At 50.3% G+C, this 20,090-nt stretch overlaps 2 protein-coding genes and 1 long non-coding RNA gene across 3 annotated transcripts; 2 read left to right on the plus strand and 1 right to left on the minus strand.

Annotated features, from left to right (window-relative positions):
• The first annotated feature begins 1 nt into the window (after position 1).
• On the plus strand, positions 2-987 carry LOC136186684 (transmembrane protein 19-like). The gene is made up of 2 exons (XM_065974134.1): positions 2-343; positions 402-987. The coding sequence occupies exons 1-2, from the start codon at positions 10-12 to the stop codon at positions 983-985; spliced, it is 918 nt and encodes a 305-aa protein (XP_065830206.1). The 5' UTR covers positions 2-9; the 3' UTR covers positions 986-987.
• A 234-nt stretch (positions 988-1,221) lies between these two features.
• Positions 1,222-19,472, plus strand: LOC136186664 (hemicentin-1-like). The gene is made up of 52 exons (XM_065974109.1): positions 1,222-1,486; positions 1,638-1,867; positions 1,915-2,461; positions 2,519-2,797; positions 2,861-3,139; positions 3,204-3,488; positions 3,539-3,802; positions 3,855-4,121; positions 4,187-4,456; positions 4,516-4,791; positions 4,853-5,131; positions 5,181-5,426; positions 5,483-5,755; positions 5,818-6,090; positions 6,139-6,411; positions 6,470-7,024; positions 7,080-7,376; positions 7,437-7,703; positions 7,775-8,053; positions 8,107-8,385; positions 8,438-8,989; positions 9,044-9,295; positions 9,346-9,618; positions 9,675-9,962; positions 10,012-10,284; positions 10,333-10,608; positions 10,663-10,935; positions 10,991-11,272; positions 11,332-11,601; positions 11,652-11,933; positions 11,983-12,261; positions 12,311-12,856; positions 12,920-13,198; positions 13,270-13,539; positions 13,595-13,867; positions 13,922-14,194; positions 14,251-14,526; positions 14,577-14,852; positions 14,911-15,186; positions 15,242-15,517; positions 15,578-15,856; positions 15,913-16,164; positions 16,215-16,487; positions 16,537-16,806; positions 16,863-17,138; positions 17,201-17,716; positions 17,769-18,086; positions 18,142-18,307; positions 18,362-18,579; positions 18,631-18,753; positions 18,811-18,928; positions 18,985-19,472. The coding sequence occupies exons 1-52, from the start codon at positions 1,225-1,227 to the stop codon at positions 19,349-19,351; spliced, it is 15,201 nt and encodes a 5,066-aa protein (XP_065830181.1). The 5' UTR covers positions 1,222-1,224; the 3' UTR covers positions 19,352-19,472.
• LOC136186689 (uncharacterized) lies at positions 19,380-20,063 on the minus strand. The gene is made up of 4 exons (XR_010669748.1): positions 19,984-20,063; positions 19,783-19,934; positions 19,645-19,730; positions 19,380-19,590 (listed from the first exon to the last, which is right to left on the minus strand). It is a non-coding gene; the product is annotated as an uncharacterized lncRNA (long non-coding RNA).
• Between the last annotated feature and the right edge of the window lie 27 nt (positions 20,064-20,090).

Below are 20,090 nucleotides of genomic sequence, written 5' to 3' on the forward strand. Positions count from 1 at the left end.
ATCCCAACCATGCCGACGACGAGTAGCGTTATTTTCGCTGCGATCGCTGTCCAGTCATCAATAATGGGATGCTTCTGGTTTCTGCGATCATCCTACGCGAGTCACGCGTCGTGGACTCGGTGGATCGGCTCTCTAGGCGTGTCGACCGTCATGGTGGCGTACGCTTTGAAAAGAAAGAGTCTCAACTCGACGGGAGCGGCGTGGGCCTTTCCCGTCGGCTTTGCACTCGCCTTTTCGAGCGTCCGATTCATGGTCGCACTCCTGGCATTCTTCCTCACATCGTCGAGACTGACGAAATGGAAAGCAAAGCGAAAAGCGTCCGTGAGCGACGAATACTCGAACGGTAAAAAATCCCCGGCGGATATTTTGACTCTACAGTGTACTCTGTCTCTCGAGATCAGATGCTTCAGGAAGGAACTACGTGCAAGTTCTTTGTAACGGCGGCGTCGCGCTCGCGTTTTCTATTGTTCACGTGTACGTGGGCGGCGCCGGCGATCGTCCTCTGACGCCGACGGCGCTCGGCGTTCTCGTCTCTCTAGCGTGCGCGTGCGGAGACACGTGGGCATCGGAGGTCGGCTCGACAATCGGTTGGACAGAACCGCGACTGATAACAACGTGGGAAAGAGTGCCACCCGGAACAAACGGCGGCATCACGCTCGCCGGAACGATGGCGAGTGCTGCGGGCGGTTTCGTCACGGGCGCCGCCTATTGGCTGCCGGGTAGAATGCTAGGGGTGGGCGGTGGTTTGTTCCGATTTGTTCTCATTGGCGTCGTTGCCGGAGTTTTTGGCTCTGCCGTTGATTCCCTTCTGGGTGCCACCTTGCAATATTCCGGTTTTGACGAAAGAACGAAGCGCGTGGTAAGAGAGCCCGGAATTGGCGTTCTTCACATCAGCGGGCGAGACGTTCTCTCGAACGACGCCGTGAACGTTTTATCGTGCGCCGTGACGACGATACTTCTAATAATTTTAGTTGGTACGATATAGAGACGTTTGCTTGACTGGAAGGGGCGGGGCGGCGAGGTTGGGATCGTCGCCAACGTCCGCCGCAGTCTCGCTCACGCGCGGGAGACGGAGGAGGATTAATTTGGTCATTTCCGTGCGCCTGTGGGCGATGCTGCGCGCCCTCCAGTTGTGTCTATTGCGCCATCGGACGCGCATATAAATAAGCAAAGAGTCTCTTCGCCCACTGCTCACTCGGTTCCCGCGCGCGCGCGGCAGCAATCATGTACGCGGTTCCAAGTTGTCTCTACGCTATCGTCGGCGTTTTCATCGTCGTCGTCTTCGCGCAAGATTCCGATCGCATCGTTCCTCAGTCGACTCAAACGTGGCCGGCGTCGTCGCTGACGTTCGTCATCGACACGACGGGCAGCATGCAAGACGATATCGCGCAAGTGCGAGCGGGAGCCAATGCGATATTCGTCGAAATTCTCTCGCAAAGCGACTTACCCGTGCAGAATTTCATTCTCGTTCCCTTTCAGGATCCAGGTAGGGTAAATAAGAGGACAAGAAAGCTTTCGACATTCATATAGTAGACACTTTTTGGCTTCCTTACATAACAATGAATAGGCGGAAGCACGCTTTTTTCGCACGAGACCCCTTTTTTTAACTCGATACTCATCTCCATCTTTTCTCACAGACGTTGGTCCCGTCACGGTGACGCGGAGCACGGATGTATTCCAACAAGCGCTCGCCGACCTCTACGTCGACGGCGGCGGCGATTGCGAAGAGCGCGCCATATCGGGAATCGAACTCGCACTCCAAACGAGTCTTCCCGGATCGTTCCTATTCGTTTTCACAGACGCGAGCGCGAAGGATTACGATCGAACGGACGCCGTCATCAATTTGATTCAGTCGACGAGGAGCCAGGTGAAGAGGAAAAAAAACGAAAACCGCATTTCAATATCCTCAATTAGGTGGTTTTCGTTCTGACGGGCGACTGCGGCTATCGAAACTTTCCCGAATACATCGCATACGAAAAAATCGCCACGTCGTCAAAAGGCGAAATCTTTCACGTCGGCAAAAAGGAAGACGTCGGAATCGTCATACGACACATTCCTCTATTAGTCGGCGTTCGTCAAGTGAACCTTTTCTACGCCGTCAATTTGCCGCCGACGACGTCGACGCGAAGTCGCATCTACACGATTCCCGTCGATTCGTGTCTTCAAAAATTGATCATTACCGTGTCGACGAACGGCTCGTTCGACGACGTGCGTCTCGTCGAGAACGAGCCCGTCGTCGTCGTCGTCGGACCGAGCGGTCGACGAAACTACACGCTGCTCGTCGACGAGAATTCGGTGAAAACGTTTCACGAAGAAATTCCCGAACCGGGTCTGTGGCGCGTTCACGTCGCGTCGCGTCTGCCCTATTCGCTCGTCGTCGGCGGTCGTTCGATATGCAATTTCAAGACGACCTTCTTTTATTCGCACACGCCGGGCGCTTTCTATCAACGACCCGTCATAGGTTTTTAAAAATAAATTAAACGATTTTTTATTTTTTGTTATTTTATTTTTTTTTTAGGGGAGCGTACGAATGTTGTTCTCAATGCCACCGAGCCCGACGTCAATTCGTCGTGTCGATGCAACGAGGCGACTGTGACGAGAATGACGCTGCTGCGATTGAATGGCGAAGCGATGCGAACGTATCACGTCGATTGGAGCGTCGACGAGCCGTACGAATTGGTTTCCGGGCGCAGTTTCGTCGTTCCCGATCACGCCTTTCTCGTCATGGTGTCGGGAAAGGACGCAAACGGATTCGACTTTCAACGAATTTCGCATACGATTGTCCCAGGAATAGCCGGTGCGGTCGCGCCGTGGGACAGAAAAAAAATATCCAGTAATTCTCACGTTTCTTTTTCTGTAGAGCCGCCGGAAGCGGTTACCCCGGAATCCACGATTTTCTGGGCGATTCGAGGCGAACCGCTCGTGTTGCCGTGCGGATATCGCAGCGTCGTTTCTGTCGACATCGCGTGGACGAAGAACGGCGCTCCGCTAAGCGACATCGACGAACGTTACGTTTTCTATCCGGACGGACGATTGGTCATTTTGTCTACGACTGACTCCGATGCGGGCGTTTATCAGTGCGAAATACGAAGCAGCGAAGGCAACGTGAGCGGCTACGCGCTAAACGTGTCTATGGCAGGTATAGTACTAGAAAAAGAGATTTTCATATGAAGAAGGAAACGTTTCTTATTATTTCGTTTAAGAATTTCCCGTTGTTACGCTGTTTGGCGATAATTTGGCAGTCGAACCCGGACAATCGGTCGAGTTTCTGTGCATCGTCGATGGACGTCCTAATCCGGAGATTGAGTGGATCTTCAATGGAACCGTCTTATTTCCCTTCTCGAGGAAATACGACATTTCGTTTTTGAATCCTCTAACGACGACGTTGACTGTCCAAAAAGTTTCCGTCGCCTATCAGGGCAACTATTCGTGCCGAGCGAAAAACGTCATCGGGTCGTCGACGAAAACGTTATCGCTAAAAATTCAAGGTAGTCGCAAATCGGTTTCAAATCGCTTCCTCGCGACTTTGCTCTTTCAGTTGGACCGCGTTTGACGATCGTTCCCGACGAAGCGATCGTTCAAGAAGGTGGAAATATCGATTTAATTTGTCGCGGCGAAGGCCTTCCACTTCCTCGACTCTACTGGTACAAGGGAAATCGACAGATTCCGAGCCAGTCAGTTTCGTCGTCCGAGCGAAAACTCCGCTTAATCGGCGTGCAATACGCCGATCGGGGAACCTATACGTGCATCGGTGTCAATGAGAAAGGCCAACAGGAAGAGACGGTGGAGCTCACCGTGCACGGTGACGAAAACGCACTATAACGTAAAATATAATAGATTATTTCCTTTTCTAGTTGCGCCGTCGTTTCTAAGGAGACCCGCTGATCAATCGGTCATCGTGGGAAGCAATGCGACTTTTAACTGCATCACTGACGGCAATCCTGCGCCGACAATTTCCTGGCGCCGTGGAGGCAACGTCGTACTAAATGACGGCAGAATTTCCTCAAATGGACTAACTTTGAGAATTTCTGATGTTCGGCCAACGGACGCGGGATCGTATGTGTGCGAAGCTACAAACGTTGTCACAAAAGTGACGGCCACAGCGCAAATGATCGTCCTCGGTACGTAACTAGAAGGCGCACGTCTGCATGCGCTGCTCTACACGTACGTATTTCATTTTTTTTAGTTCCGCCTCGTATCGGTCCCGTTCCGCCGCTTTTCGTTTCTACGCTGCTCGGCGGCTGCGTATCGTTTGACTGTCCGACGACCGGCAATCCGCCGCCGATCGTAGAGTGGTATCGAAACGGCGTCGCCGTGAGCGACAGCCTCTCGTCGACGTATCCAAACGGCACGTTGTCAATATGCCGTCTTGACGACGACGATTCGGGACTATACGAATGCAGGGTGACGAACTCGGCTGGCGAGGACAAAATAGCAATCGAACTCGACGTTCAATGTAAGAGAACATTACATCACGAACACGCGCATTTTAAATTTTTTATTCGTCCTCCACAGTTGGGCCCGTGTTGGGTAGCCGCTTGATCGATCAGTGGATTCTCATTGGAACGACGGCGTCGTTCAATTGCGACGTCGCGCGAGCTCATCCGCCGGCGCAAATAACGTGGAACAAGGACGGTCGTCGCGTCGTTGTCGACGTCCGCATCAGCATCTCAAACGACGGCCGACGACTCGTCGTCGCCGACGTGGAGACGAGCGACGGCGGGGAATACGAGTGTCGCGCCGAGAACGTCGTCGATTCGGTGAGCACGTCTGCCGTTCTCCACGTCGTAGGTACGTACGTGTAACGAACGCTTTTTTTTTCGTCGTCTAAATGCGTTTCGGTTGCTTTTAGTGCCGCCGACGTTTTCTGAGGATACGTCGTCGACGGTGACTATTCGACAAAGCCAGACGGTTTTTTTGCACTGCCTATCTCTCGGATTTCCTAAACCGACGATAGCGTGGTACCGAGGAAACGATCGGCGAATACGAAACACGCCGACGAAATACCAGATATTTCCAAACGGAACGCTTCAAATTAGAAACGCGCAGGAAGGGGATAGCGGCGTTTATGTGTGCGCGGCGAATAACCGAGGCGGCGACGCGAGAAAAAACGTCACCGTCGACGTCCAGTGTAAGAGACGAAAATATTCAATTTCATTATAATATAATTTTTTGTGCAGTTGCGCCGATTATTGTCAGCGTTCCGATCAGTCGAGCGGTGTCTGTGAACAACGCTTTTGTGCTCTACTGCGAAGGATTTGGAAATCCGCAACCGGTCGTCAGGTGGCTTCAAGACGGAACGGAAATAGGACGCGGTACGCAGCTCACAATTTCGTCCGCTCAGCCAGAAAGTGCCGGAATCTATTCGTGCATAATCGAGAATTCGTTGGGAAAGGACACAGCGAACGCGAGAATTGTAGTACTTGGTAATTCAAAAGAAATCAACGATTTCGGTTTCCTTTTACCGTACTTCTACTTCTAGTTGGGCCAACGATTAGACAGAACGTGATTGCGACGTCGGTGGAATCGGGCGAGAACGTTCTGTTGCCTTGCACCGCGTCCGGAATACCGCCGCCGCTCATAACGTGGTCACACAACGGTTATTCGATATTCAATGATCGATTTAAATACGTCGTCTTTTTGAACGGAACGCTGAAGATCAATAACGTTCAAGTCGACGATGCTGGTCTGTATCAATGCCGCGCGATTAACAGCGTTGGAGACGTGACGTCAAATCGAACCCTAGACGTGAAATGTACGCGACGATAACAAAGAAAAAAAGAAAGGGAAAACGCGAGTTTTCTTTCTTTTTTTTAGTCAAACCCATTATTATCGAGTATCCGTTGGAAACGTCGGTATTCGTCGGCCAATGCACGCAATTCAATTGCAGCGGTTACGGCAATCCTTCTCCCGTCGTTTTATGGGAAAGAGACGGCCGACGTCTCTCGACCGGCGCCGGCGTGCGAATATCGTCGGACGGGACTCGACTGACTTTGTGTCCGGTGAAGGCAGCCACAGCCGGCTCCTTCACTTGCGTTCTACGCAACTCCGTCGGTCGCTTCCACGTGTCGGCGCAACTTCACGTTATCGGTATGAACTATACTTACAATCTATTCGTTCGTAATTTTTTTTTCCCAGTTCCACCCAACATTACGACAAACGTCATTCGCGTTTCGACGATTGTCGGCGGACCGGCGTTTCTACCGTGCGACGCGACCGGCAACCCGACGCCGACGATCAGCTGGTACAAGAACAACGTCAGAATTGAAAACAGTCCGCCAAAGCATCGCATTTTTGCCAACGGAACCCTACGCATCGACGCCGTCTCGAAAGCCGACGCCGGCTCGTATCAATGCCTTGCCGTCAACGAAGGAGGCCCGACTCGCAGAAACATCTCCATCGACGTTCATTGTATAAAGAAATTAAAATACGTATTATTATTATGAAAAATATTTTTCCTCTTTTGCAGACGGCCCGTCGATTATCGGCCATTCTCGTGGACAGTCGGTACCGATTACCGGCAACGTTCGTTTCCATTGCACCGTCTCGTCGAATCCGACGGCGACGATTGCCTGGCTCAAGGACGGCGCGACGCTTTCGCTCGATTCGCGACACGCCGTCTCGCACGGCGGAGCGCGTCTCGCGATCGCCGACGTTCGTTCGTCCGACGCCGGCACGTACGCGTGCGTCGCGACGAATCGCGTCGACTCGACGAGAGCGTCGATGACGCTCGACGTGATCGTGTCGCCCGTCATTGAATCGACGACGACGGCGATCGACGACGTGACGGCCGTTCTCGACGCCGTCGCGTGGTTGCCGTGCAATGCGCGCGGCACTCCGTCGCCGAAAATCGAATGGTTTCGAAATGGGACCAAAGTGGCCGAAGTGTTGCCGAAGATTCGCGTTATGCAAAACGGAACGCTTCGGATTCAGAATTTGGATCGCGCCGACGCGGGAACGTATCAGTGCGTGGCGACGAACGTCGGCGGCCGAGACACGAAGCAAATCAACCTAGACGTTCATTGTGAGATAAAGTCGATTTTATTTTGCGAATAGTTTTCTACGTCGTTTCTCCGCAGTCGGTCCGAGCATTACGACGGCGCCGCGACGACAAGAAGTGCAGGCGGACAGCGACGTCACGTTCCGTTGCATAGCAATCGGCAATCCGACGCCGCGTTTGACTTGGGACAGGGACGGCGCGCCGTTGACGTCCGACTCTCGCGTCAACATTTCGCCGGATGGCACGACGCTGCTCATTCGCGACGTTCAGCAGAACGACACGGCCTACTACGCGTGCACGGCGACGAACACGGTTATAAATATTCAGCAGAGCAGAGTCTTGAAGATCACGGCAACGGCGAGATTAGACGTCATTGGTAAGGAGAGAAGACGTCGTCGCAAAAAAAATAACTCATCTCAAATCGTTTCTATCCTAGTTCCTCCTTACGTTGTCTGCGATGATTACGAAATCGACGTTCCCGTGAACGGTCCCGCTTGGTTGTCGTGCTACGTGGGAGGCGTGCCGCTTCCGTTGGTTCAATGGCTGAAGAATGGGCGACTCGTTTTCGGGTCCGGCTATTCGGTTTTGAATAACGGCACGTTGCGAATTACGACCGTCGCGCGAGACGACAGCGGCGTTTTCGAGATTGTAGCTCGAAACAAGGTCGGCATAGCTCGGGAAAGCATCACTCTCAACGTTCAATGTAAGCCTCCGAAAAGACGGGGGGGGGTTTAGATTAATTAATTGAGAGAATTCGCCTTCTTTTTGTTTCAGATGGACCAACCATTAGAACGATGATAGACAACGACAAGTCGGTTTTGGTCAATCAAAGCGTTCTTCTCGAATGCCACGCCGACGGATATCCCTATCCGACCGTTTTCTGGGAATACCAGGGGAAGCGGCTGTCAAGTTCGACACCTGAAATGACAGTCTCGTCCAACGGGTCAATGCTACTGTTGAAAAATATTCAGGTTTCGAGTGCAGGCTGGTACGTCTGCGTAGCGAAAAATTTTCTGGGACAAGACAGCTCCACGGTTGCTATTCGAGTTATTGGTATGCAACCGATCGTTTCTCGTCGTACTCTACAACGATTTTTTATTTTTTAGAGCCTCCGTCTCCTTTGGGCGGAATTCACGTGAAATTGAATCAAGTCGATGGTGGATCGGTACTTCTTCCTTGCAGCGTGACCGGAACCCCAACGCCGATTATATCGTGGTTTGATGCGACGGGAAATCGCGTCGATGGAAGAGATCCGCGCTTTCGGACGACATCGAACGGCCTATTGCAAATTCGAGGCCTTCGGGCCTCCGACAGTGGAACGTACGTTTGCAATGCGAGCAATTCCGGCGGCTCGATCAACGTCAGAGTGACGCTGAACGTCCATTGTACGTCTATCGCAACTATAGTATTCTTTTCACAAAACAATTTATCATTTAGATTCGCCGTCTGTAAATTTCATTTCGCGACACCAGACAATTTTCGTCGGAAACTCGGTGAATCTGTCCTGTTTAGCCGAGGGAAATCCGTCGCCTAAAATCACGTGGGAATTTTCCGGGCAACCCATTTCGACAACGTCGTCAGACTTCGTCATTTCACCGAGTGGCAGTCAACTTCGAATCGACTCGGTTAAGACGTTGAACGGCGGCGTGTACACGTGCGTTGCGACGAACGTCGTCTCCGAGAGTCGACGATCAGTTCAACTGTCAGTTATTGATCCTCCCAGAATCGCGACGAACGTGGAAAAAATTTCGGTGAACGAAAACGGCGTCGCCTTGTTGCCTTGCCTCGTTTCGGGCAGTCCTCGTCCGATCGTCTATTGGATAACCAGCGACGGATCGACCGTTCCGCCCATTGACTCGCGACGACGAATAGTTGCGAACAACGCGCTTCGCATTGCGAATGTTCAACGGAGCGACATCGGATCGTATCGCTGCGTTGCGACGAACGTCGGAGGCTCTACCAATGCTAGCGTCACGTTTGACGTTCACTGTAAGGCAGCGCTCGTCGTCATGTCATGTTTCTAATATTCCGTGGTTCACACAGATCGGCCTGCTATTCTAACTATATCGAAAGATCGCTCTATTGTTGCCGGATCTTCCGTCACGCTTCTGTGCGACGTCGCCGGAAATCCCAATCCGGAAATATATTGGGAGTTCATGGGACGGCGTCTCGTTTCGACTCCGGACGGCAACCTGACGATCGACGATGCACGCCTTTCGGACACCGGTCAGTATACGTGCGTTGCTGTCAACTCGGTTGGCGAGGCACGGCTGAATACAAAAATCGACGTCATCGGTGGGATAAAATAAAATTATGTTTGCAAGCAGTTTGATTATACTTTCTAGAACCGCCTGTTTTGGTTGGGAGTCTGCTCGATGTTACGGGCCTGTGTCAGTCGACTGTTTGGCTACCGTGCACCGTATCCGGAGACCCTAAGCCGACCATCAGCTGGTTCAAGAATGGCTCTCCGATTGATCTCGGCAATCAACGGTTTCAGGTGATGGGCAATGGGACGTTGCGTATTAATAGCTTGAGCGTCGCCAACGGGGGTGTGTACGAGTGCATCGCGACGAATCCCGGCGGGCAAATCGCAGCCAATGCGACACTGATAGTACAATGTAGGTACTTGGAATAGGAAACTACGAGATATTTCCTATGTACGGCACGGTTTTAGGTTCTCCGCGTATTGTACAAGCGCCGACGAATCGGTCTGCTTTCTGGGCGACGACAGTGTCTTTTACTTGCATCGCCGAAGGCAATCCTAGCCCGACCGTGTCGTGGCGTCTGCCGAAATCTTCGGCGGAAACACTTACCGGCAGTGACTTGGCACATTTTGTCTACTCAGCCGATCAAACGACGTTGACGATTAGAAATGTTCAGTCTAGCAATTCGGGTTTTTACGAGTGCATTGCGACCAATCGTCTTGGAACGGCACGATCTACTGCGAAATTGGACGTCGTTGGTAAGAAAAGAAAAACTTTCTTATAAATCTCGAGTCGTTTCTTGTATAGTGAATACGACTTGTTCGCTCGATTTCATCGTGATTGAAGTTGTTCTCGGTGGGACGACGTGGTTGCCGTGTTCCGCTAGTGGAATTCCTTCTCCCAAAATTTCGTGGCATCGCAATGGAGCACCGATTTCTGCTCGAAATCTGCGATTGCAACAGGCGAGAAACGGAAGCTTGCGAATCAGTAACACAATAGAAACCGACGGAGGAAATTACGAGTGTCAGGCGGTCAACAGCGGCGGGACGGCAGAATGCGAAATTGTTCTCCTTATTCTAGGTAAGAAGGTTTTTACGTATTCTTTTTGTGCGTATATTTTCTTGGCAGTTCCACCGGTTGTCACGCTTCCACCGAAAGATGTATCTAAGATTGTCGGCGAAGACACGACATTTAAATGCAACGCAACGGGGAATCCGCCACCGGCCATCAAGTGGAAAAAGGACCTCCAGACCATTCAAAACATCCCAAACAAGACAGAAATATCAAACGACGGACGACTTCTCACAATTTTCAGCGTCGAGCCAAACGACGCGGGACAATATCGATGCGTTGTTTCGAACAAAGTTGACGAAACAGAAATAATCGCTGAACTGAAAATTAGAGGTTGGCTTATTAATTAAATATAATTGGTATTTTTATGTGTTGTTTTTTTTCTAGTTTCACCAACTGTGACGACGTCCTTCATCGTTACGCCTATTCTCGGCTCGACTGCCGTGCTCACCTGCACCGTCACTGGCGATCCAGATCCGCACGTGAGATGGTATTTCGGCGGCAGGCGAATCGACACTATTTCACTTCCACGACATCGACTGACCGGCAATTGGTCACTGGAAATCTCCGACGTGGAGATTGTAGACGACGGACTCTACACGTGTGAAGCCGTCAATACAGCAGGCCAAGCAAATGGCACGACAATAGTAGACGTGCTATGTACGTAAAACACTAATAATGTTTACCAGTGCGTGAACGATTTTTTCATTATTAGATCCTGCTACGATTATCGAAGTTCCGCAGAATGTACGCCTTCTTGCCGGGCAAACGGCGACGTTTACGTGCAAAGCGGACGGCAATCCGACACCGACAATTCGATGGAGCAAGGGATCGTCGACGTCGATGCTGAAAGATATTCCGGACGGAATGAATGTGTCGATCGACGGCACGCTGTTGACGATTACCGACGTTCAACCGTCTAAAGCCGGTTGGTACACGTGTTTGGCCGAAAACGAAGTTGCCACCGATAGTCGTTTCGCCAGACTCCGCGTCATTGGTACGCGCATTGGGTGTCGGTAGAGGGTCGATTTGACGTCATTTTTCCTCTTTTTTTAGTTCCGCCTCAAATTAGGCGAACTGACGTGAGCGTTTCGGCTGAAGTTAATGGCGACGTCTTGCTGCATTGCGACGTAGACGGAAACCCGTCGCCGACTGTCGCGTGGTTTAAGAATGGGACGAGCATCGTGCGAGAGACGCGTTACGCTGTCATGGCAAATCATTCGCTCATAATTACCGATTTGCGTTGGGAGGATAGAGGAACGTACGAATGCGTTGCTGTCAACGTCGGCGGCGAAGATCGATTGTTAGTTACACTGGATGTATTGGGTAAATTGAGAAAGGCAAAATGTACATATCTAATTAAACTTTCTACGTAGTTCCGGCGAGTGTTTCCGTATCACCTAAAAACCTGGAGATTATTGGTACGAAGAGAGCGACATTTACATGCATTGTCAATGGAAATCCCACTCCAATCATTACGTGGAGAAAAGACGGCGATGGCGCGAGTTTTTCTATCGAACGGTCTCGAATTCAATCGTCATTCGGTCGCAGCGTTTTGACGATCGATCAAACAAAACCTACGGATTCTGGACGATACGTTTGCGTTGCGAATAACGGCATCGGCGACGACGAAGACGCGGCTGAATTAAAAATCAATGGTAAATTAAAATTTTTCACGGCGTTTTTGCATGTAAGCTCTTGTTCTAGTGGCTCCATCGATGCCGAATTTTACCCGTGAAACGTTCGTCACCTACATTCGAGGCAGTCACATTTACTTGGACTGCGTGACGACCGGCATTCCACCTCCTAAAATACACTGGGAATTCAACGGCGTTCGAGTCGACACGAGTCTAAGCCAATATCTCTTGTTCCCTAACGGAACTCTAAGAATTGATTCGATCGATCCGAGCGAAGGTGGCAACTACACGTGCGTGGCACAAAATAAAGTCGATTCGATAAGAGGCGACATCGGTGTCATCGTTTGGGGTAGAAATAAAAAAATATGTTTAGTTTTTTTTTGATGTTCTTTGCTTAGAACTACCAAGTTTCGAGCCGTCTGTCGTAAATCACGTCATCGTTCGAGGCGACACCGTTTTTATGAACTGCGTCGCCCGCGGCAATCCGACGCCGTCTCTGTCGTGGGAACGAATGGGTCACGGTGTCGTGCTCGAACGCGACGCGAATCGTTACACGATTTTCCCAAATGGAACACTAAAAATTGTCAGCGTGGAAAAAGAGGACGAGGGAAGATATCTGTGCACGGCGACGAATCGATTAAAATCCGTCAGCATGGAACACATGTTGGACATAACCATTCCGCCGTCGATTCGTCCCGTCGACCCGTCGGTTGTGAACGTCGGTCAGCCGGCGTTTCTCTCCTGCCCGTCGAGCGGGGAACCGGAGCCCAGTTTCGAATGGACGTTTCAAGGAGGAACGATCGTCGCATCGTCGCGTTATCGTCTCTTTCGAAACGGCACGCTTGCCATCGTTCGAACGAACGCCACCGACATGGGCAGCTATATCTGTCGGGCGACAAATCGAGCCGGAACGGCTACGAGGACAGTCTTCTTGCTTGTCAGAGGTATTATAGAAAGACTTGCTTACCCGATTACTGTTATATAAAAATGTTGTGATGTTTTTGCAGTGCCTCCGTCGATCGTCGATTTCAGTGGATTCAACTTGACTGTCGTTGTCGGCGACGTTTTTGAGTTGCCGTGCGGGGTGACAGGCGATCCGGTGCCTCAAATCGAATGGTCATTCGACGAAACATCGATCGACGCAAACAGCGATCGACGATACGTCGTTACCGACGACGGCACTTTGCGAGTGACTCGCGTGTCAAGAGACGACGCCGGACGATATAGGTGCATAGCACGCAATCCGGCCGGCTACGATAGCTACGTCGTCACTGTCGACGTTCAATGTACGGGGGGAAAAAAGACGCTTTGTCGCATCCATTCAACGAAGACTCCTTTTGTTTTGTTTTTTTTGCAGATATGCCTACTATTCGTTCGTCGTCTTACAGCACGAACGTGACGATCGGCGGCACCGTCGAGTTGATTTGCCGCAGCGTCGCCAATCCCCCGGCCGACGTTGCGTGGACGTTCAAAGGCGACTCTGTTTCCAATCGCCGCGGCTTCACCCTTCTCCCTTCGGGATCGCTACGAATAGAGGATATCGGAGTCGACAAAAGCGGCACGTACACTTGTTCGGCGAGCAACAAGCTGGGAAGCGATTCAATTCAAGTTTACGTCGACGTTTTCTGTAAATTTGTCTCGCGATAATTAAATTCATCTCTATTATCTCTTCTCTCTCGTAGATGCTCCCTTCGTTATTAGCGACCGAGAACGCATCGTCATCACGGAAGGAAAAAGCGTCGCTCTGGACTGTTTATCCCTCGGAAATCCCAATCCTAAAGTGACGTGGAAAATAAACGGAAGAGACGTGCAAAGCGGCGACGGAAATTTCGAGATTTTTCCGAACGGAACCCTGCTCATTGTTTCGGTGCGCGCCGAAGACGACGGAACTGCAGAATGCGAAGTGACCAATCCAATCGGTTCCGTACAACAGGTTCACCGAATCACTGTCAACGGTTAAAAGCAGCATATATGCATTAATTGACGTAATTCGAATACCCTTTTCGCAGTTAAACCACGTATATCGTCTACGGGCGACGTTTCCTTCGACGAAGGCGAAACCGCCTATCTTTCCTGTCCGATTGTGGGAAAGCCAAAGCCGACGATCAAATGGTACTACAACGGTTATCCTGTTGAGAGTGTGGGCAATAACAGGCTGAAGTCTGTCAAAAACGGTCAGCTGCGAATTCGACGCGTGAAACCGTCCGATTCCGGCACGTACACGTGCACGGCGACAAACGAAGTCGGCAGCGATCGTCTTGACATATCGGTTTTGGTGAAATGTAAGTGACTTCAACGTGGGATTTTTTCTCGTCGTTAACGGCGCTCGTTCTCGCAGTTCCGCCTCGCTTTACTGGAACGGGAAGGATAACGAATGTCGCGGAGATTCGCGGAGGGCAAATCATATTAGATTGCGCTGCGATTGGAATGCCGCTTCCGCAAATTGTGTGGCTGAAAGACGGCGAGCCGCTCTCGTTCACAAACCGACTTCGCGTGTTCGAAAACGGCACTTTGCGCATCGATGACGTGCAATCGACAGATGCGGGTCGATACACCTGTCGCGCGGAAAATAATCTTGGAACGGTGGAATCGAAAGTGGCTGTGACGGTCAAAAGTAAGTCGGTTTCCTTTCAAGTTTTTAATTTGGAAAAATTTTGGTTTTAGTTGCTTCGAGAATTGTCGTGTTTCCCGTCGACACGACTGTCGTTTTGGGAGAATCCGTCACGCTCGAGTGCTCCGGTACCGGTTTTCCAGTACCAAGCATCACTTGGCTGAAGAACGGCGTCAAAGTGCAGCTGGGCAGCGATACGAGAGTGTCTCAATCCTCTGACGGATCGCTCTACGTGCGCCAAGTCATTGAGGAGGACGAGGCAAATTACACGTGTCTTGCCGAAAATTCTGCCGGAATTGACACCGCTTTCGCTCGATTGATTATAATCGGTTAGAAGAGAGAGAGAGAGAGAGAGAGCCCTTTATTAGCTAATGTTTTCTGTGACAGACAAGCCTGAGATTCTTTTCCCTTCGTCGTCTCTCAAGAACTTTTCAATCGGCCAGACGGTTGTTTTCAGTTGTACCGTCGGAGGAAACTTTCCCGTCACCTATCGATGGTTCAAAGGAGGCGAAGAATTGACGAGCGGCAACCGATACGCAATCGACGACGACGTCGGCGTGCTGACGATTAGGCAACTGCAGTCTCAAGACGCCGGTATCTACTCGTGCATAGCAACGAATGACGCCGGAACAGACAATATAAGGATCGAATTGGTTGTGACAGGTACAGAATCGGGGATTAGAGCAAAAAACGATTTGTTGCACGTGTTTTTTTTCAGAATCACCGTTTGTCAGCACAACCGGCAACGTAGATCGTATCGTAAGAATTGGCACTGCTTACCGCATCCAATGCCGAGTGCGCGGAATACCGATGCCGACTGTTGTCTGGCTGAAGGACGGAGCAGTGCTCGTTCCCAACAATAATGATCGCTTTACTCTCATTGGCAACGACTTGTACATATCGCCGATTCAATCGCAAGACGCGGGTACGTACCAATGCCGGGCGAGCAACGTTTTAGGAACGGCGAGCGTCACTGTACGACTGATAGTACAATGTAAGTAAAATGACGTGTCGTTTCGAAGAAAATAATGAAATTATTTTCGTTTTTCGTCAGTTTCTCCTCGCATCATCAGTGTCGGCCCATCTAGTCAAGATACGACGCCCGGCGGTCGGGTTGATTTTCACTGCAACGTTTCCAGCAATCCGCCGGCGACGATCCAATGGTTTCATAACGGCTATTACCTTTACCGCTCGTCGGGAACGACTACCGTGCATCCAAACGGCACTCTAAGCCTATTATCAGTGCGCCAGTCTGACGCTGGCAATTATCAGTGCTCGGCATCGAACGTCTTAGGAAGCGCGTCGTCGCGAGTTCTCTATTTAGAAGTCACAAGTAAGCGGCATTTCATACATACGGAGATTTTTACTCAAACGTTGATTCGCTTTTAGCTCCACCCGAAATCCTTTCCCCTCCGCAAAACGTCACGACGACTGTCGGCTCCACTATCTTTCTTCCTTGCATAGCCATGGGCACCCCGTTGCCTACAATAACGTGGACTCTAAACGGCAACACGGTGTCGTCGGTGGGTAGAAGTGGACTTACGCTCAGTTTGATTAGGGAAGAGCACGAAGGATGGATCGTGTGTCGTGCGACGAATAACGCCGGATCGACGTCAATTAGATATTACGTGGAAGTAATCGGTAAGCTATCAACTGAATTTTTGATTCGAAATATAAAATTTTATTTATAGAGCCTCCCGGTGTTCCGGTCGTTCCTTCGAGGTTTATTGCCGTTCTCGGTACCAAAGTCCACTATATAAACTTGACAATTACTGGCGATCGGCCGCTAACGTGCGATTGGCGAAAGAACGGCGTCGACTTATCGAGGAGCTCTCGTCATCGAATAATAACCGATTGCTCGTTGGTCATTTATAACGTGGTTCAGTCTGATGCGGGAATCTATCAGCTCATCGTACGAAATCTAGCGGGCTGGTTCACACTGACGAGACAACTTCTAATACACAGTGAGTTCTGCGTGATCCATCAATTGACGCCTTACGTTTTTTCTTTTAGCTTGCGCTACTGCTCGAACCGTTCCCCAAATTACTCTCATAGCCGGTTCATTGGCTCAAATGTCGTGCTCCTCAACCGGCAACCCGCGTCCTAGAATCACTTGGTCGCGCGACGGAAATCCAATAACGACACAAGGACGCTACATGATTCAGTTCGGCGGCACCCTCTACATTTTCGTCACAGAAAAAGCCGATGCGGGAATTTACACCTGCACGGCTACCAACGACGTCTGCCCACCAAAATCGTCAGACGTGAATCTAGTGGTAGCAGGTAAGTTTAAAATATTGAGAGTGTATTTGGACCTGAACGTTCTTTTCTACAACTAGTGCCTCCTTCTATTTCTGGATCTATTTCGTCGTCTCAAACGCTAAGCGAGAACGACACTCTCATCGTTCCATGCCAAGCGACTGGTTGTCCGTCGCCGATTGTGCAGTGGTATCGAGACGGGGTTCCGTTGTCAGGGTCTGCGGGAAGGACCCGAATCGACGAAAACAATTCCTTGATAATTGAAAAACTGTCAGGATCGGATGCAGGATTGTATCTGTGCAACGCAACAAACAATGTTGGATTTGCTTACAGAACCGTCTTGCTAACAGTAAAAAGTAACTAAAAAAATTGAATTCAGTCGTTTGTAGATCTTCTAACTTTCTGTACTTTTTTCTAGTTATTCCTCTTGCTCCGGTAGTTGTACCGGGAGCCAACACTTACGTTCTGGATTGCACTGTCGAAGGAATTAGCTATCCTACGGTGACCTGGACGAAAAACGGCAGATTATTGCCGCCTGATCCGCGCTACGTTACCATTCCGACACCACAAGGAAGTAGACTAACTATTAGCAACGCCGGTCCGTCAGACGCTGGCGTATACGAATGCAGCTATGCCGGTGGCGGTTCGAGGGTAATTCCGGTTGAAAGCGCTCCTCGTGTGTCGTTGGACGAGCCGACGATCGTGGGACAGCTACTTGAAATAGTGTGCAGAGCGACGGGAAGTCCGCTGCTCACTGTGACGTGGTCGAGAAACGGCCAACAAATCGTATCCAATGCGAACCACAACATAAGTACCGAGACGACGAACAGTTCGGTAGTCAGCACCTTGAGAGCGACAGAATCCGGCGTCGTGACGTACGCCTGTACAGCTTCAAATCAATACGGTTCGGACACGGCAGGAGTCACGGTGACAGGTACGCAAACAGATTCTCTAACACATTCTTTTTTAGAACGTATCGTTTTTAGGAGTTGTTCAACGACCTGACGCGGCGGTGCGTGTCGTAACTGCTCAAGCGGGATCGAGCGTTACGCTGAAGTGCCAATTTACATCCAACGGCGTGCCTAGTACCAACGTTCGATGGCGCTACAAAAGCGATTCGTGCGATCAATCGCGGGTTTCCTGGCAAGATTTACCGAGCGGTCGTTTTGTTGTCAATCGACGAGCAGGAACACTTCAGATAACTAATGTCGAGGACGACGACGAAGGATGCTATCAGTGCTTCGTACATTGGCCAAACGGTCAAACGTCCTCGCGGAATTTTTACCTTGACGTCAGATCAATAGGTTAGCAGATACATCGTATTTCAAGAACCGCATTTTATGTTGAATTTTCTTCTAGGTGTACGCGACCGTTTGGTTCGTCCTCCTCCCGCTCCTAAATCGACGCTTTCGGTGGTGCTGGCGTCGGGAGGTCAATCGACAGTGCTTTCGTGTCCATATGCTGAAATTTACGGACCCTTTATCAAATGGTACAAAAATGGAAAGCCAGTGCAGTTGGATCTTCGGTATTGAGCAGTCCAAATAAGAATAAATTAGAGGAATCACTGTCGCTGTTTTAGGCACGGAGTACAAATTGACGGTTCTTTGAAAATACGTCGCTTGAATCTGCGTGATTCCGGCCGCTATGAATGCGTGGACATGGGCGACGTGTCGAAACGACACGCCGTCATTTTGGACGTCAGAGGAGCGTTTCCGGAGATAGCAATCAAACCAGACACGTCACGCTTGGACTGTAAATCTGGTTTTTCTGCAGGAGAAGACGGTCGTTTGTGTATAGGTACGATCTCTAGATACCTAGGTGTTGGCTGAGTAACCATTATTTTCTCAGACGTGAACGAATGTGAAAACGGCGAAGCTGGCTGCCAATACAAATGCCAGAACGCTCCAGGATCGTATAAGTGTATTTGCCCCGGAGGATACGCTTTGGCCGAAGACGGCAAATCGTGCTTAGGTTTGCTGCCGCCACGGCGTCTTAGTCGATCGCCTTTCTAATTTGCTTGTTTGATAGACATCAACGAGTGCGCGGAGTCAAACAATGGCTGTCAACGCCAGTGTTTTAACACGCACGGAAGCTACCAATGCATTCGTTCAGCCTGTTCTCCCGCGTATAATGAAACAGGAGACGGGTAAGAATCTACGGTCACATTATTCAAACGAATGCTGTATTTTTTTCGTTTTCCAGGGTTTGCTTGCTGAAAAAGAAGTGCTCAAGTTCCGTCCAGCCATGCAACATTGCCGTCTTTCTAACCCGCGTTGCCGTCACAAAGGCCCATTCGGTTCGAAAGCCGCTCGTCAATCTGACAGCATTCAATTGCAACCGTCTCTCCACGACCGGCCCGTGCAATTTCATGATCACAAACGGCAACGCGGACTCGTTGTTCGACCTCTTCGTCGACAAGAAAGCCTGCAACGGCGCGCTCGTGGCGACGCGCTCATTGGAGCCCTCGCTGTACAAAATCAGCGTCACCGTCAATGACGTACGCCGCTCGGCGTGCGTGGCTCGCAACACACACATTATTCTCATTTCCGTATCCCAATATGAGTTTTAGTTTGACACAGCGCGTAGACACGAGAAAGTGAGCGGTATGGGATCTCTTTTTTTTGTTGTTTTCCAGACATACAACGTTATGATTCAATACGCACGGCTATGTAACTAAATGTGTGAGACTACCCAGTTTTCCCCTCCAAAAAAACTTATACTTTAGTCATGTCAAAGACTGTCGCGTCTTCACTGTCGGAAGCATTTCCGAGGGGTGCCATTTCTAATGCGTCCTTGCGTTTTTTAGACCTGCATTGTATGTGAACAGTCAAAGAAAGGAAGGCTTCAACGCTCAACGCTCACCCTTCTCCGTAAAGGCGTCTCGACTTGTGCGTTCTCACCACTCGGATTATGTAGTACATGCCGGCAAACGCGACGAAAGCGAGAACCTAGAGACGCTACTCGTCGACGAAGAACGGGTGCGATAGCTTCGTTTTTTACCACGGTGACACTCATCCACAGCATTTTATCGTTATTTCCTCTTTTCGGCATTTTATTCATCGGCGGTATCGTTTCATTGCGCTTAGGTTGAACATTACTTTTAGAGTGAGTGAGTGAGTGAGAGTCAACCTTTACACCCTTGTTAGCTTCGGCTAACAAAGACGCTCATCTGCGAGAAGAGAATTTCGAGTCGCTACTTACCATACGAAGCAAGAAAAACTGCGGAGGAAAGCACGAAAACAGCGAAACGAAGCATGACGGAACGAATGACGTATGACCTCCGGGAATTTTATCAACCCCGGTTCCTC

Source organism: Oscarella lobularis, chromosome 4, assembly GCF_947507565.1.
Source record: "Oscarella lobularis chromosome 4, ooOscLobu1.1, whole genome shotgun sequence".
NCBI lineage: Eukaryota > Metazoa > Porifera > Homoscleromorpha > Homosclerophorida > Oscarellidae > Oscarella > Oscarella lobularis.